This window comes from Solanum tuberosum, unplaced genomic scaffold (assembly GCF_000226075.1).
Source record: "Solanum tuberosum cultivar DM 1-3 516 R44 unplaced genomic scaffold, SolTub_3.0 scf00315, whole genome shotgun sequence".
In the NCBI taxonomy this organism is placed as follows: domain Eukaryota; kingdom Viridiplantae; phylum Streptophyta; class Magnoliopsida; order Solanales; family Solanaceae; genus Solanum; species Solanum tuberosum.
In genome coordinates this window covers 514,117-529,857 of record NW_006239239.1, presented here as the reverse complement: position 1 = coordinate 529,857, position 15,741 = coordinate 514,117, and the positions used below count along the sequence as shown (strand labels likewise).

General features: G+C 36.4%; 2 protein-coding genes across 3 annotated transcripts; one reads left to right on the top strand and one right to left on the bottom strand.

Moving 5' to 3' along the window:
- Nucleotides 1-2,149: 2,149 nt before the first annotated feature.
- Nucleotides 2,150-6,021, top strand: LOC102578263 (G-type lectin S-receptor-like serine/threonine-protein kinase At5g24080). Of its 2 annotated transcripts, none has more exons than XM_006360124.1 (5): nt 2,150-2,468; nt 3,150-4,504; nt 4,631-4,811; nt 4,930-5,383; nt 5,470-6,021. In XM_006360124.1, exons 1-5 carry the CDS (start codon nt 2,215-2,217, stop codon nt 5,806-5,808), a joined length of 2,583 nt encoding a protein of 860 aa, XP_006360186.1. In that variant the 5' UTR covers nt 2,150-2,214; the 3' UTR covers nt 5,809-6,021. The 2 variants fall into 2 exon arrangements, with proteins under 2 accessions (XP_006360186.1, XP_006360187.1); XM_006360125.2 differs by having other exon boundaries at nt 2,265-2,468; nt 3,107-4,504.
- A 381-nt stretch (nt 6,022-6,402) lies between these two features.
- Nucleotides 6,403-13,875, bottom strand: LOC102606251 (ABC transporter C family member 10-like). Its single transcript, XM_006360123.2, has 11 exons — nt 10,281-13,875; nt 9,802-10,122; nt 9,645-9,731; nt 8,849-9,436; nt 8,583-8,747; nt 8,183-8,477; nt 7,845-8,059; nt 7,465-7,770; nt 7,290-7,353; nt 6,983-7,222; nt 6,403-6,873 (listed from the first exon to the last, which is right to left on the bottom strand). The coding sequence occupies exons 1-11, from the start codon at nt 12,300-12,302 to the stop codon at nt 6,761-6,763; spliced, it is 4,416 nt and encodes a 1,471-aa protein (XP_006360185.1). The 5' UTR covers nt 12,303-13,875; the 3' UTR covers nt 6,403-6,760.
- Nucleotides 13,876-15,741: the final 1,866 nt, after the last annotated feature.

Below are 15,741 nucleotides of genomic sequence, written 5' to 3'. Positions count from 1 at the left end.
TCAATCAGTGGCTCAGTGTTTCCTTGACAATATCTTTAAGCTCCATGGCATGCCTAACACCTTGACTAGTGATCGAGATCCAATTTTCCTTAGTAACTTTTGGCAGGAGTTGTTTAGTTTGCAGGGTGTTCAATTGGAAAGATCTACTGCCTACCATCCTCAAACAAACATAGGTTTTGAACAGAACCCTTGAAACGTACTTGAGGTGTTTTTGTTCCGACAAGCCTAAGGAATGGTGCTCTTATTTTCCTTTAGCTGAATGGTGGTACAACACCACCTACTATACCACTATTAAGTGTATGCCTTATGAGGTGTTGTATGGGCAAAAATCTCTTATCCATCTCCCTTATTTAACTGATGAAGCTTCTACTGATATGGTGGACAGGTCCTTGGCTGCCAGAGAGTCCATAATTCAGCTGTTGAAGTTTCATATCCTTAGGGGCTCAACAAAGAATGAGGGATATTGCTAATAAACATAGGTTTGTAATATCATTTGAGGTGGAAGAATGCGTTTATCTGAAGCTCCAACCTTATAGACAAGTTTCTCTTGTTGTTAGGACTTTTCCTAAATTGACTGCTAAGTACTATAGTCCCTATCCCGTTGATGCCAAGATTGGAGCAGTGGCTGACAGGTTGTTGCTACCAGCTGATGTTCTTATTCACCCAGTTTTCCATGTTTCCCAACTAAAGAGATGCCTTGAAGTTCCCTCCATCATCAATCATCCTCCTGTTTTCCACCTTTCCAGTCCCTATTGTCCTGGTCCTGAGGCTATTCTCGACAGAAGGCTTATGAAGAAGGGTTATGCAGTGGGACAAGTCTTGGTGAACTGGTCTGGTATTAATGACACTCAAACTACTTGGGAGTTTGAATCTGAGTTGCTGCATAGGTTCCCTACATTTCATCCTTGAGGACAAGGATTTTCTTCAGGAAGGGGTATTGATACAAGTTAGGTGTACACGAGCTGAGGTGGCAAAAATAGTAGGTGATGTGGCAAGTTAGTTAGAGTGTAGCATTTATAATTTCAGATTCTGTTATTAGATTCAATTCTATAAATGTAGCAACTTCATGTAAGATGAGGCATTCATGAAATAATATTTGATTCTCTCTTTCTTTTCTAAATTCAATCCAGCCTCAATTCTCGGTTATAACCCTGATTTGGCTATCATCTTCTTCGAGTTCTATCTCCTAGATTAACTAATTTCATTACAGATTGATTAATTGCATCACCAATCTAGATAACTTTATTTACTAACTATCTAAAAAAATCTAGAATTTCTAGACATATTTTAAAATACGTATCTAAGATGCTACAATGGGTTATTCTAGAAGCTTTTCTAAAAACATAGGGTTTTTTGTAGTTCCTAGAAATTAACTATAGTTTTTTCATAAAAAGAACACCAAATAATTCACAAATAACCATTATGGATTATGTTATTCGGACTCATCTAAAATGTCATTGGATGCTTGTCGGAACCTCTCAAAAGTTGTGTATTTTTAAAGAATTTAACACGCTACGACTGTAATTATAAAAAGTCCAAGCAATATAGCTTCTGCATGTAGAGTTCAAATTCAATTGCCATAAGTAAAACTCTTTTAATTTTACTTTGACATAATATATAAACAAACTTTTAAACTTGGTCTTTGACAAGTAATTCAATTATGAGTGTGCATATCTAGACACTTTAACTTGATATCAACTAGTAATAAAATACTCCAATTTGTTTTTATTGTGTCTTGTGGACATCCAACGTTACTGGGGCATATAAATTTTGAAAATATCTAAATAATTATTTTGTAAGTTGACGTGTTCAATTGATACAATAAAGACGAGTTATGAGACCAAATTTGAGTTTACTCAGAATACCTATCTGTTGCTAAATGCTAATGGCAAAGTGTGAAATCAAGAATTAACATCAGTCTAGTTGGACAAATTCAGTTATTTTCAATCCTTTTATAGTTTGAAAGCAGCAAAGAAATTGAACAAGACACGTGCCGCCAAATGGCAGAACCGACTATTCTAATAATTTGATCATTTGTCAACTTTGTAGTTCACCTTCACTCACCAACCACCTTTGTACACTTGTTCTGAATTATAATTTCTTCTTTACTTCCCCACATACTTAACTTCAAAATTTGAAAATAAGGACCCCGAAGTCTATTAAATTGTTGAGTTGATTTTCTTGAAACAGAATCATATTTCCAATTTGCAACATATGGCTCTCTGTTTCATTTCCTCTGTTTTGGCTCTGCTGTTACTGTTTGTAGCAGAGCTTCATGTCTGTGTAGTGTCTGGTAGTGTTATTTTGGGTTCAAGATTGTTAGCTAAAGAGAACCAAGCATGGTTTTCTGACAATGGAACTTTTGCTTTTGGCTTCACCCCAGCAGTGGACTCTAATGATCAATATCAGTTGGCAATTTGGTTTGCACAAATACCAGGAGACAGAACACTTGTTTGGTCTCCTAATATGTAAGTGTAAAACTCCTTCTCAACTAATGATCGAATTCGCTTAGCTTATCACTTAGGTGTTTAAGTTGTATGCACCTTATAAGTAGTGGTGGAGTCTGAGTTTTCACTAAGGAGATTCAAAATATACAAAAAATGAATAACACAAAGAAATTAAAGAGATTTAATATTTGCTATATGTACCTAAAATTTAATTTTGACGTTGTATATGTGGTGTAATTTACCATCGAAGGCAGTTTGCATGAACCTCCTTGTGTCTTCCTAGCTCCCCTCTTACTTATAAGGTTTTGTTAGGTAGTATATCTTTATTGATATAAGCTTTATATTTTCGACACAGAACATAGATATATACGTGAAATTCTAGATCTGCATATGTTAGTAGGAGGAAAAGTTGCATGATCAAACTGTAGCTTCTCTTCATTAACTTTTTGACACACACGAAATCCATTCCAGCTTTAGGGGTTGCTTTTCTTTCAAAGTTCAAGATTTGAGATTTTATGGTGAATAACAAGTTCTTGAAAATATTCAAGAGGTAGATGTAAGTATGGAATTATAGATTAGCAATGTTAAAGTCTGATTTTAGAGAAGGAACAAAGAAGAAAATATACCTCCACCTCTAGTTTTTAATAAAGATTTTGCAGGTAATATAACTTTTTGGCCATTTTGTGTCAATCCTCTAAATAGAAATTCCCCAGTCAGCAAAGATGCAATCTTGGAGTTTGGCACCACAGGAAATCTCTTGTTGATGGATGGAGACACCACAGTGTGGGCATCAAACACCTCGGAAGCAGGCGTTGAGTTGGCTGTCATGTCTGAAAATGGCAACTTCATTCTCTACAGCACCAATCTAAGTACCATTGCATGGCAAAGCTTTTCACATCCATCTGATACTCTCTTGCCTGGTCAATCCTTAACAGTGTCACTAGAATTAACATCATCAAAATTACCTTCTCATGGTGGTTACTACACTTTAAAAATGTTGCAGCAGCCTACTTCACTAAGTCTTGCATTGACCTATAATGTCCCCAACTACTACGATTCATCGCCTGAATTTTACAGCAATTTTTCTTATTGGTCAGGACCTGAAATATCAAATGTGACTGGAGATGTTACTGCAGTATTGGATAAAGCAGGAAGCTTTGGTATAGTTTATGGCTCATCTTCAGATGGAGCAGTTTATGTATATAAAAATGATGGAGATTATGGAGGACTATCATCGGCTGTAAATCAAACGAATTCCAATGTTCCATCTATTCTTCGTCGATTAACCCTTGAGGTTAATGGAAATTTACGTTTGTATCGATGGGATAATGATGTGAATGGATCAAGGCAATGGGTTCCAGAGTGGGCAGCTGTGTCTAATCCATGTGATATTTCTGGAGTTTGTGGCAATGGGATATGTAATTTAGACAGAAGCAAAACAAATGCTTCTTGCACATGTTTGCCAGGGACTTCTACGGAGGGAGATGATGTTTCATGTTCGGGAAATCCTTCAGTGACAGGGAAATGTGGACCTCAGCATGAAAATATGATGTCCCAGTTCAAGATTTCTACGGTTCAGAAAACGAATTATTATTTCTCAGAATCATCTGTTATAGGAAATTATAGCGATAAAGGGTCACTGTCCAAATGTGGTGATGCTTGCTTATCAAACTGTGGTTGTGTTGCATCTGTTTATGGACTTAGTGAGGAAAAGGCTTATTGTTGGTTACTCAGGAGCTTGGAATTTGGTGGATTTGAGGATCCTGTTTCGACCTTATTTGTGAAGGTTGAGGCCAATGCCTCGGTATCTGAAAAACCTGGGAATTCATCAGATGAGTCGAAGAGTAGGCACGATAAGGTTTTGGTACTTCCTATAGTCCTGAGTATGACTGTTCTCATTTTGCTTCTCTGTTGTTTATTGTATATCAATATCCATAGGAGAAGATCTATGAGAAGGGCACTTGAGGGATCTTTGCTGTTGTCTGGAGCTCCAATTAGCTTCAGCTACCGCGACCTGCAATGTTGGACTAACAATTTTTCCGAGTTACTTGGAACAGGTAAAGATATAGAATTTTTATTACTTCTATGATACTAACCTCTCAACTATAGAAATAACAAGCACAGAAAACTGTTCTCTTTCAGATAAGGTAAGAATATGATCAGTAACATTGCTGCTTTGACAGGTGGATTTGGAAGTGTGTATAAAGGAAGTTTAAAGGATGCAACATTGATTGCAGTAAAGAAACTTGATAAAGTTTCACCTCATGGGGAGAAGGAATTTATAACAGAGGTCAAAACCATTGGCTCTATGCATCATCTGAACTTGGTTCGTCTATGCGGTTACTGTTCTGAGGGAACCCAACGGTAAGTTTTAACTTTTTTTCATTGTAATTTGTGATGTATAGATTGGGAAGTACGTAGAATTGTAGCATTACAGTCAAGCACTAGCACAACTTTCACTAAAATTTTCACTCTTTGGCAGGCTACTAGTGTATGAGTACATGAAAAATAGCTCATTAGACAAGTGGATATTTCATTCATTTAGTACAAGAAATAGACTACTGGATTGGGCGTCACGTTTTCGCATAGCAGTTGGCACTGCACAAGGGATAGCCTATTTTCATGAGCAATGTAGGAACAGAATTATACATTGTGATATCAAGCCAGAAAACATACTTCTGGATGAGAATTTCTGCCCTAAAGTATCTGATTTTGGACTAGCTAAGTTAATGGGAAGAGAGCACTCTCATGTTGTCACAATGATCCGAGGAACGAGAGGTTATTTAGCTCCCGAGTGGGTCAGCAATCGACCTATCACTGTAAAAGCTGATGTTTACAGCTATGGCATGCTTCTTCTAGAGATCATTGGTGGTCGGAGAAATCTTGATATGACTTGTGATGCAGATGACTTCTTTTATCCTGGATGGGCTTACAAGGTACACACGCAATCCTCTAATTGTATTCATAGTGTTCCCTCCTTTCTGGTACATGTTCTCTTCACTATCTTTCTCCTTTTTTTCAGGAGATGACTAGTGGAACACCCGTAAAAGTTGTAGATAGGCGACTTAGAGGAGCAGTAGAGGAAAAAGAGGTAACGAGAGCACTGATGGTCGCCTTCTGGTGTATTCAGGATGAAGTGTCAAACAGGCCTTCCATGGGAGAAGTGGTGAAGATGTTGGAAGGATCAGTTGACATGAATATGCCACCAATGCCACAGACAGTTTTGGAGTTAATAGAGGAAGGCTTAGATCAAGTATACAAGGCAATGAAGAGGGAACTCAATCAGTACAGTTCTTTCTCCATTGCTACTCATCCATCATCTAATGCTACATGCAGTCACTCCAGTATGTCACCTAGATAGTTGAAGGTGAAATCGAACACAGTTTTTCCTAGGATTAAGTAATCGTATCATCATTGATTATTCATTCCCCGTCTCCCAAAAGAAGTCCCGGAAAAAGAATAAGAAGGGAACACAACCACTTTTGTATCATGTGTTGCTACAACACCATACACGTTGCAAGAACTCACTGTCTTGTTTTATTGTTTAATTTCACTCAATTCCTCTGGTCTCTAAGATATCTCCACCATTTCCTCTGTATAATTCGTCACTATCTCTTTTTCGGTTTCTTTTATAGTAGTATATGAAAATAACTGTAATGAGATCATATCCACTACCAAACTATCCAACAGTAGCTAGTAAGTAGTGATTATATTTAACCAAAGGTCTGCTCAAACCCGGCTGGGAGTTGCTTGTTGGAGAGTGCTTAACTCCCAATGTGGGACTTCCCAACTGAAATTACCAGCTGAATCCTAATCAAGTTTAGGAGAAAAGTTAAATTTGATTCACTGTTGAAGATTTCATAGTGTATTATGGAGGATTAGTAAAATGAGTGTGTTTAGAGAGCAATGTAAAAGTAGGATTAGAGGTGATTTTTTGTGTGTTTAACAGCTAAAGTGAAGATTGGAAGGTGCAAAGAATTTCATTCATAATACTGGAAGATTATACATTTATGACCCTCAAAAAAAGACTTTGCTAGCATGCCTAAATAAAACCTGTTTACAAAATCAAGAAAATCGGTACGCTAAGGCTAGTAAGCTGCAGTTGGTTTAGCCCACTGCATACTTAACCTTCCCGATGTCAACAGCCTACAACAAGTTATGCACTAACATTTAGAGAAAAATCACATATCCATGCCATAGATAGACCAACATTGAGTTTAGTGATTCTCTCAATGGACTGATTGGGGTTGCAATTAGGCAACGTTTGTGAAGTTTGATGCACCACAGAATGTGTTACAGATCTGCACTTTACTTCAATGTGATTTCGCTGAGTGATAATGAGACCAGTACTCCTTAACAAGCTTCCTAAAGAGCGAACCTTCATTCTTCATCAGCTTCATAGGTTTGTCATACTCCACTAATTTTCCTGTATTACAGCAACCAAAAGTAAGTCATGGGGATAACATTTTGGGATTGACATTCTCTGAACTACTAATATGTTTGCAAGTATTCAAAAGTAAACAGATAGATCCTACCGTCACTAATGGCCAGAACCATTGTACAATCCATTACTGTGGGTATTCTATGGGCAACTGTAATAACAGTACAGTTAGCAAATTCCTCCCTGATAGTTTTTTGCAATATCATGTCGGTGGCATTGTCAATTGATGCTGTTGCTTCATCAAGCACCAGAATCTTGCTTTTCCTCAAAAGAGCACGCCCCAAACAGAACAGTTGTCGCTGCCCCATGCTCCAGTTTAACCCGTCTTCTACAACTGAAATGAGTCCATGGTCAATAAAAATCCACTGGTATAAAACAACCAGACATGTTCAGAAGATTACCCAAGGAATCAAGCCCTTTTGCTTTTTCCTTAACTGCCTCGTGTAGCTGACATTTCCCAAGAACCTTTGACAATGAAGATAAAAATGATATAAGTAAAAATAAATGATACAAGTAATCAGAAAAAAGCTATGCTATATATCAACTAATGCTAAAAATAGTGGCGAAGTACATTACCTCCCAGATTTCGTGGTCAGTATGCTGACATAGGGGATCTAAATTGCATCTCACTGTTCCATTGAAAAGAGTAGGATCCTGAGGTATTACCCCGAAACGGGACCTCAAATCATGAAGACCAATTTTACAAATGTCTACTCCATCAACCACAATCCTTCCACCTGCAGGCTCCACTAGTCGAAATAGTGCACTAATGAGTGTACTCTTTCCACTGGCAGTTCGTCCAACAATACCAACTTTATGACCTCCTTCAAATGTACAGCTGATCCCTCTAAGAACAAGTCTGGAATCCTTCCTATATCTTATCTACTTTGAGGCATGCTCATTAGTATGTTTAACATACCAAAAGATTGAAAATTAGTGCAGATGATGAAGTTTACCTGCAAATCTTGAATTTCGACCTTACCCCTCGAAGGCCAATTGACTGGGGGACGGCTCTCTTCTAAAATTTCAGGAGCTTCACTTGGTATATGCATATACTGGTTAAGTCTTTCCACAGAAATGATATAGTTCACCAAAGTGCACTGATATTGAATGGAAGAAACAAGGGTTATGTTTAGGGAAAGACCATAAGATAAAGCCATCCCAATAAATCCTGCAATAACATTAACAGGTATTAGTAAGTAAATTATGTTTTACATAATGACCAAAGGTAAAGAAAAAAGAAATATGCGCTTTTCTTTCCAATTCCAAGCATATAATGAGTTGATTAACGTGCCAGAGCTGAAAGTCCCAGGAGGAAGTAAAACCATGCAAAGTGCTGAGGAAGCAAGAACAGTTGCACTAATAGTTTCCAGCCGTTGAATCAACCACTCATTTGCTGCAAAATTGTGGAAGAAAGGACTGGCATTTATATCAATTAGTTCAAATGTTTTCACGAAAAATCTCTCTTCCTCCTTGAATGCCCTTATAGTCACAGCTCCAGCAATGGATTCAGCAAGATGGTTGGCCACAAATGATTTGGTAGTTCCATTGATCCGCATCAACTCTTTGGCAGATGCAAAGTAGTATCTCTGTGGAAAAAATAATGAACCAAAAAAATACTAATTCATGATTTATCGGTTTGTCAGCTGGAAGCACAGAATCAAACTTCCTTATTCCCCTAATATAACTAGTACCTGTAAGAGAATGGCCACATAAACCATTGGGATGGAGACAAACAAAACTTGCCAAGTAACAACACCTAGTACTGTAAGATTAGAATAAAAGTTTGTGGTAGATGCAACCGCAAAAATCAAGTAGAATGGGACGTCAAGATCAACTATACTCAAATCTGATGAGACCTGCAATAATGGGACGGGAAATGAAAATGTAGGAAAAATGGTTAGCTACATGAAAATACTTGATAAGTATCATTTTTCTCTCAATTGTTTGAGATAATTACCCTGCTTAGTATCCTTCCCAAAGGTGTGGAGTCATAAAATGACATAGGTGCACGGAAGAGAGAATTTAGTAGCTGTGAGAACAAGGACTTTGAAGATTGCAAACCCAAAAGAACAGTTGATAGAGATCTAGAGAGCAAAAAAAGTGTGGATACAAATCCAATTAGCAAGTAAACTGAAATCAGTCTCAAAGTGCTAACTTCAGGATTTTCAACATTTGCAGCCATCCAGGAGTTTTGTAATATCTGACCGGCCACAAACGCAAGTTGCGAAACAACAGCTATGGCAAAGAACAAGTATCCTTTATTTTGATTCAAATACTGAACATAAGACTTAAATCCAGTGTCTCCAACTTCCCTCTCCTCTTGCTTGATCAACTGATCTCCTCCAGAGGTTTTTGGTTGTTTACCACTATCCTTATTTTTAATTTCTCTTGAACAAGTATCACTTCTTGGCGAATAAAAAGCCTCCGAAACCCTTTCTGAACCAGCAGTCTCTTTGTGTGCATTAACCAAGTTTTGAAATTCTTTGCTCGAGGCCAATAACTGATCATATGAAGCTGAGCGTAAAATTTCTCCATCTGACATTAACTGCAAACCAAAGTAGATATATATATGCAACAATTTCATATGAACATATGAAAAGATTTGGTTTTCTATTGAATACAAGCATGATAATTGTACACATAATTTTAAAAGATCAATTCAACCAGAGGAGACACACTAGAATAACAGAGAGACAAGAGAGAGGAAATGACAAAAGTCAAATTGGAAAGAGAACTGCATGGATAAAACTCACCAGAACCATATTGAATGCAGGAAGAAAATCAACTTGATGGGTCACAAGTAAGATAGTCTTCCTGGAAAGAGCTCCCATAATGTATTCCTGCATAGGATCAATTGAGCTTGCAAATGGAAAGAAACGACAAGAATCACATCACTAAAGAAATGCTTACATTGAATAGGCTAGTCGAGGTATGGGCATCTACAGCACTAAAGGGATCATCCAAGAGATATATATCCGCATCATGATACAAAGCACGAGCAAGTTGAATTCTCTGCTTTTGTCCACCACTAAGATTGACTCCTCTTTCTCCTATTTCCGTGAGATCACCATAAGGTAGTATCTCGAGATCTTTTAACAGTGAACACTTCTCCAAGGTTTGCTGGTATCTCTGGCTATCCAATGGAGAACCGAACAAAATATTCTCTCGTATTGTCCCTGTCTGAATCCATGCTGATTGAGAGACATAGGCAGTTGTTCCATATACTTGAACCTGCAGATAACAGATAATATTAAGGATCAGTCATAGATACTGAATTTTTCTCAAACTTTGGTAAACCGATATTATCATTATGCTTGCAATGAAAACTTTAATCCTGCTTCTTATTACCTAACCCACTAGGAAAGAAGGAACCAGCCATTACAACTTACTGTTCCTTGTATACTTGGAACCTCTCCCAGAATTGCTGACAGAAGAGATGACTTTCCTGAGCCAACTTCCCCACATATAGCAATCTTCTCACCAGGTTTAACCTCCAAATTAATGTTTCTGAGAGTTGGTCGCGATGGACTCTCTTCCCATGAGAGATTAGCTGATTTGATGAGTACAGCATGATCTGTGCTTCTGATGCATTCCCGTCTCATTTCCAGCTCAGATGCCTCAAGGAACTTGACAATCCTCTCAAAGGAGACCTTTGCTTGAATTACCACACCAATAACATCCGGAATTGTTCTAATGGGATCCTGAACCAGGCGTAAAGTTGCAACAAAGGTAAAAACGTTGCTCGCATTTAGTGGAATACCAAGGAAATAACAAGTCACAAAAGTAGCAGCAGAAACCAAAACAGGAGATGACCAGAAAAGGAAGCTATTATATGATCTACGTAACTGAACAGCTGATAACCACTTTTCTTCTACTTGCCTCAAAATCTGGATAACATTTTTGAAATGGGCTTCCCATGCATATAATCTTAGAACCTTCATACTAACAAGAGCCTCAGAAATAGCTTTTAGCCTATCATCTTGTGCAACCAGTAACTTGGTCTGGAACTTATGCTGTAACTTTGCAAGGGGAGTATTGCACAGCACAGTGAGTATAATCACTACCAAGGATGCAATAGTTGCAACACCAACAGTGTGAAAGAGAATTATAAGTACGAGGCAGAGCTGGACAGTTGTTGTCCAGGTTTGATGCAGCCAAAAAGGAAACTCTCCAATACGATAAGCATCCACAGTAACATAGTTCATAATCTCACCACTGGAATGCATCAATTTGGCGGCATTAGATAATTTAATTTGCTTCCTATAAATAGCTGCTGTAAGTAAAGACCTCACTTTTAGACCAATTAGTCTGCACCTGAAATACCACTGTCTTTGTGCTACGGACTCCAAGCTCTTTGAAGTGAAAAGCAGAATGGCCAAGAAAAGTCCCTCATTTCTGAAACTTGCATTTCCTTCAGCAACCTTAATAAAGGCGTTAAGAAGCAAAGGACCTGCTGACACAGTGACTACTTTCAACAGTGCAAAGAATCCTGTAACAATAATCTCTTTCCGGTGACATATGAAAATTGTCTTCAAAACTGATGGCTGGGAAGTGGGATCAACTTGTTTCTGTTTGTTCAATAGCTCCTCAAATATTAAGTAACATGATTCTGCACGATCTGCCTCACACAATCTAGGTATGTCCTCATCCTCAAGAGTTTTCTTCTTCCCCTTCTTCATCAGCGAATTCAACCACCAAAATGACATTTTACTCAAGATTCCAGCCTTAGCAAATTGAGTGATGCAGCTAACAGAATTACTTTTACTGATTCCATTTAAGGGAGCATAAAGGTCATTTCCAATGACATCTTCCTGCTTTAGCTCTTTATAGGTGCATAACAACAATAAACATGCTCCTAAGGAAGACAATATATCTAAAGCTATCTTCAATGATGCCCTTTTGACAAAAACGGCAGCAAAGAGAGAGAAACCGCAAGAAACCCCAGCAAAGATAAAAGCAAGAATTGACAAAAGCCTCAGAGGGGTTTTTGAGAAATATTTTCCTCGAAGACTTGTGGTACAACTTACTAATAACCATGTTGTTCCGTGAAACATGATTAATAACCACCAGTGTAGAGGTAATGAACTGTGGGTTTTCATCACCTTATCTTCTAAAATCCAAATGCCAAATGCCAAATATAACAATCCTAGGAAGCCATTAAAAATAGCAGAAATCAACTGCAAACGTGAAAACCCATGAAAGTGAGCAGGAATATTCGTAGCTCTTATGGATGCCTTGGAAAACAGATTGAATAAGAAGACGAGCAAAAGTATAACATCAAAACAAATTATCAACACATGATTGATACAGGATGAAGGATCTGTCATTGACCCAAAATCAGTATGGCAAAGCTTTCCATTGTTGTCCGAACAACCAGGTGCCCCACAAAACACAGTCCAGAGGTCCTTCATTTCCTTGTCCAATTCCTTTTCCCTGCAAATTTTACTTTCATTTGTATAGACTCAAGTGAAAAGACAATTCACTCATGATGCCAAGATGTCTACCAAGAGCATATATACTAATGAAGAGCCACTCTAGTATAACACCATAACCAGTACTATATAAATAAAGATTACAGTAGTAATAACATTGTAGGAAGGAGAGAAGATATACTTCATGTAATGCATTTGAACTGGTAAAGGGGGTAAGGAGACAACTATCTCCCAAATTGAAAAATCATCCCTAAACAACTCCAAAATCAATTATGACTAGAAAGAATGTTGTGAACAGTAATTAAGAGGGAAAAAACTCAACATGTTAGGTACTTTATGTCTATCTTTTATATGTGTGGATAAAGCTTATCACTGTGAAAGAGGACCACTCTACCTCCGGCGCTGCTACTATAAGCTTAAGGTAAGTATGAGAAAGACAAGAAAGATTCATGGGGAGTGTTTAATGAGTTTAACGAGTTTAACTTCTATTTTATACACTGACACATATTATTGACCTGTCAAGTCATATCAGAGATAATTGTAACTGATCCCTATAAGTGTGAATTAGTTACCTGAAAAATAAGGTAATTAACCGACCTGTGACACTTGGTTATAGCATGCACTGATGGTGTATAAATTCTTTAATTATATTGTTGGTGTATATAAGTTAAGTTACTGTTTAATTAGTTTATATGCTTAAACGTAGATGTATACATGGTCATAAGGTACTTGGTATACAGTGGCCGAGCCACTCTTTTCCAAGGGGTGTCTTGGATGGAAAATTGCACTATGTAATTAATAGGAAAATTCATAATATATGTAAAGTATATGTTGAATCCCCTTTTCACTTCTTTGTGTTTTTATTTTTTTACTATAGTTTGACTACCCTGGATGAAAATCCTGGTTCCTTCAATGTTCATATGTATGGAATAATAGAAATTCAACTGGGAAGAACAAATTAGAATTCAACATACAACAGCATAAATAACAGCAAATCACAACTTTCTGGAGCACTTGACAAAAAAAAAATGAATAAATTCAAAGGCAATTAATTACAACTTGGAGTAGGAAATAAAAAGTTAAATCCATGGACATGCAAGTGTTCTTAATTAATTAAAGAGGATACCATGCAAGAACGTAATTGCAGAGTGAATAAAGAAAAGGACTGACCTGAAGAAAACAAAAACAAGCTAATGGAGTCTCCAAAATATTGTCAAACAAAAACAATCTATCTACTCCGTATCAAGTACTGCAAAATATATTGTTACTCGTAATTTTATTGCGTTTTGATGATTGACAAATTGTTGTTCAAATAGTAGAATGACTGTTATAATTTGTTTGGGGTATTGTGAAGGTGATATTTGGTTAATTAGAGGTTAGCAAAGAAGTAGCATTGCTAATGTCCCGGACGAATATTCTCTTTTCTGTTATTCGTCCTCTTTATGTCTTCCTATTTTCCCCATTATATTTCATCATAACCACCAAAATCGGATCTGGGGATTTTCAGTTTAAGCTACACCTTTTAAACTCTATACATATTTTTTCATAAAATTAAAAATACAAGTTAATTAGCACCCTTAAGGATCAGACCCAATGCTATGGGAAAAGAATTATCAAACAGAGAAAAATACTCAAAAAAGAGCATACAATATACACATTAATCCTCCTTTCAATGAGTAAACAATCAACAATCAAATAAACGAATAGAGTAATTCTATTGAAAAGGGAATTTCATATCTTGTAGTACAGCAAGTCAAATTTGAAACGGGGGACAGAGCATTTGCGATCCCGAATTTTGGTTTGAACCTCTCTCTCATGTACCAAACCTTCTGAATCTTTCTTGTTTCTTCTTCTTGAATGCAGCAATCTATAGAAAAACCCTTTTTCATGATCTGCCCCTCTTTGTCTCTTAATACAAGCGGCGAGGGACCTAATACCCTTCAAGAGAGACGCCATTCTATGATGAATCCAACAAGTAACAGTACCAGTATTACTTGTTGAAAGTGGAGAGAGTTTTTCTGTTAAGCAAACAGAGCAAACTCCTGAAGACTGACGATGCTTGGGATGTTTCTTGCAGAAAATCATACAGTAATGTGCCTTTGATTTGCCAATGTGTATCTGTTTTCTAGAAGCATTTTTCACTGATCTGTACTTCTTCATGTTTTCTCTTCTTTAATTTCTTGGAGAAGAAGATACTATAAAATATTAGTGGAAAGCCAGTAGAACTTCTCCGAATAAAAAGGAAAAAAAAAACTCGTGGGATTTGAAAAGTCCGTGTACAGCTGGAATCTATAATATTGTTGGCATTTGGGGTCGGTGACTCTACCTATTATTAAAACACTGTTGCCCAAAAAAAAATTGATCTCCCAAGATTTAAAAATAAATAAATAAGTAGTACGTAGTACGTAGTACTTTATGATATATTTATTTATAGTAATGTATTAAAGTGAAATAATATTTTATTTTCAAGTGAAATTATGTTTAAATACAATTTCAATATTCAATTTTTTTAAAAGAAAGTATCATTCAAGTTCTGTTAGATTGTTATATTTTTCAGTGTCACTTATTATAGTATTGGGTATCCATCTTGAGAATTGAGATGATATGTATGTATTTGTATGTATACACAAATTCACTTTCTAAAATTTATTTTTAAATGATGTAAACTCATTTCTTATAGTATAATCAATCTTATGTAGATTAAAATTATTTAATAATTTGAACAAAATAGCTAATCCATTGAAGTAAGGTTCAAAAATAATAGCGAAGCTAGGATTTTCATTAAAGAGAGATAATTGTAGTAAAATAATAATTATGAGACTAGAAGCACCAAAACACACAACCTCAAGGAATTTTCGCAATACCTTAACCACTAGACTAAACCTTCAATTTGGGTTAAGAGGTGTCAATACTTATTAAATCAAAATTTGACATTTATATACAATGTAATTTTTCGGCAAAGGGGTATCTTTTGATAACCCTTAGGTGTGGGTGGTATATATATATAGTTAACACAATAATTTTTTTAATATATTTTAATTGATTTTTTAAAAAGGAGATATCGATGCCACTTTAGAGACGAGACTAGTATGGCTAACAAGGCAGAAAAGTACATAGTGGATGTCACAGTTGGAATAAATTAAGTTATATGGTTTTTTAACCTTTTACCTTAACTTTTAATCTAATATTCATTTATTTAAATTTTCCACAATAAAATTATTTTTAAGGGATAAGGGTCTGAAAAATACCTCAACTTTGGTCGGATTTGCTGTTGCGATACTAAACTTTCATGAGGACCTATTACCTCCCTAAACTATTTAATACCGTATTTTAAACATATATATTTGCCCACGTGGACAAAAAAAATAATGCAAAATTATAAATAATAATGTGTCCACGTGGGCACATATATACCTTT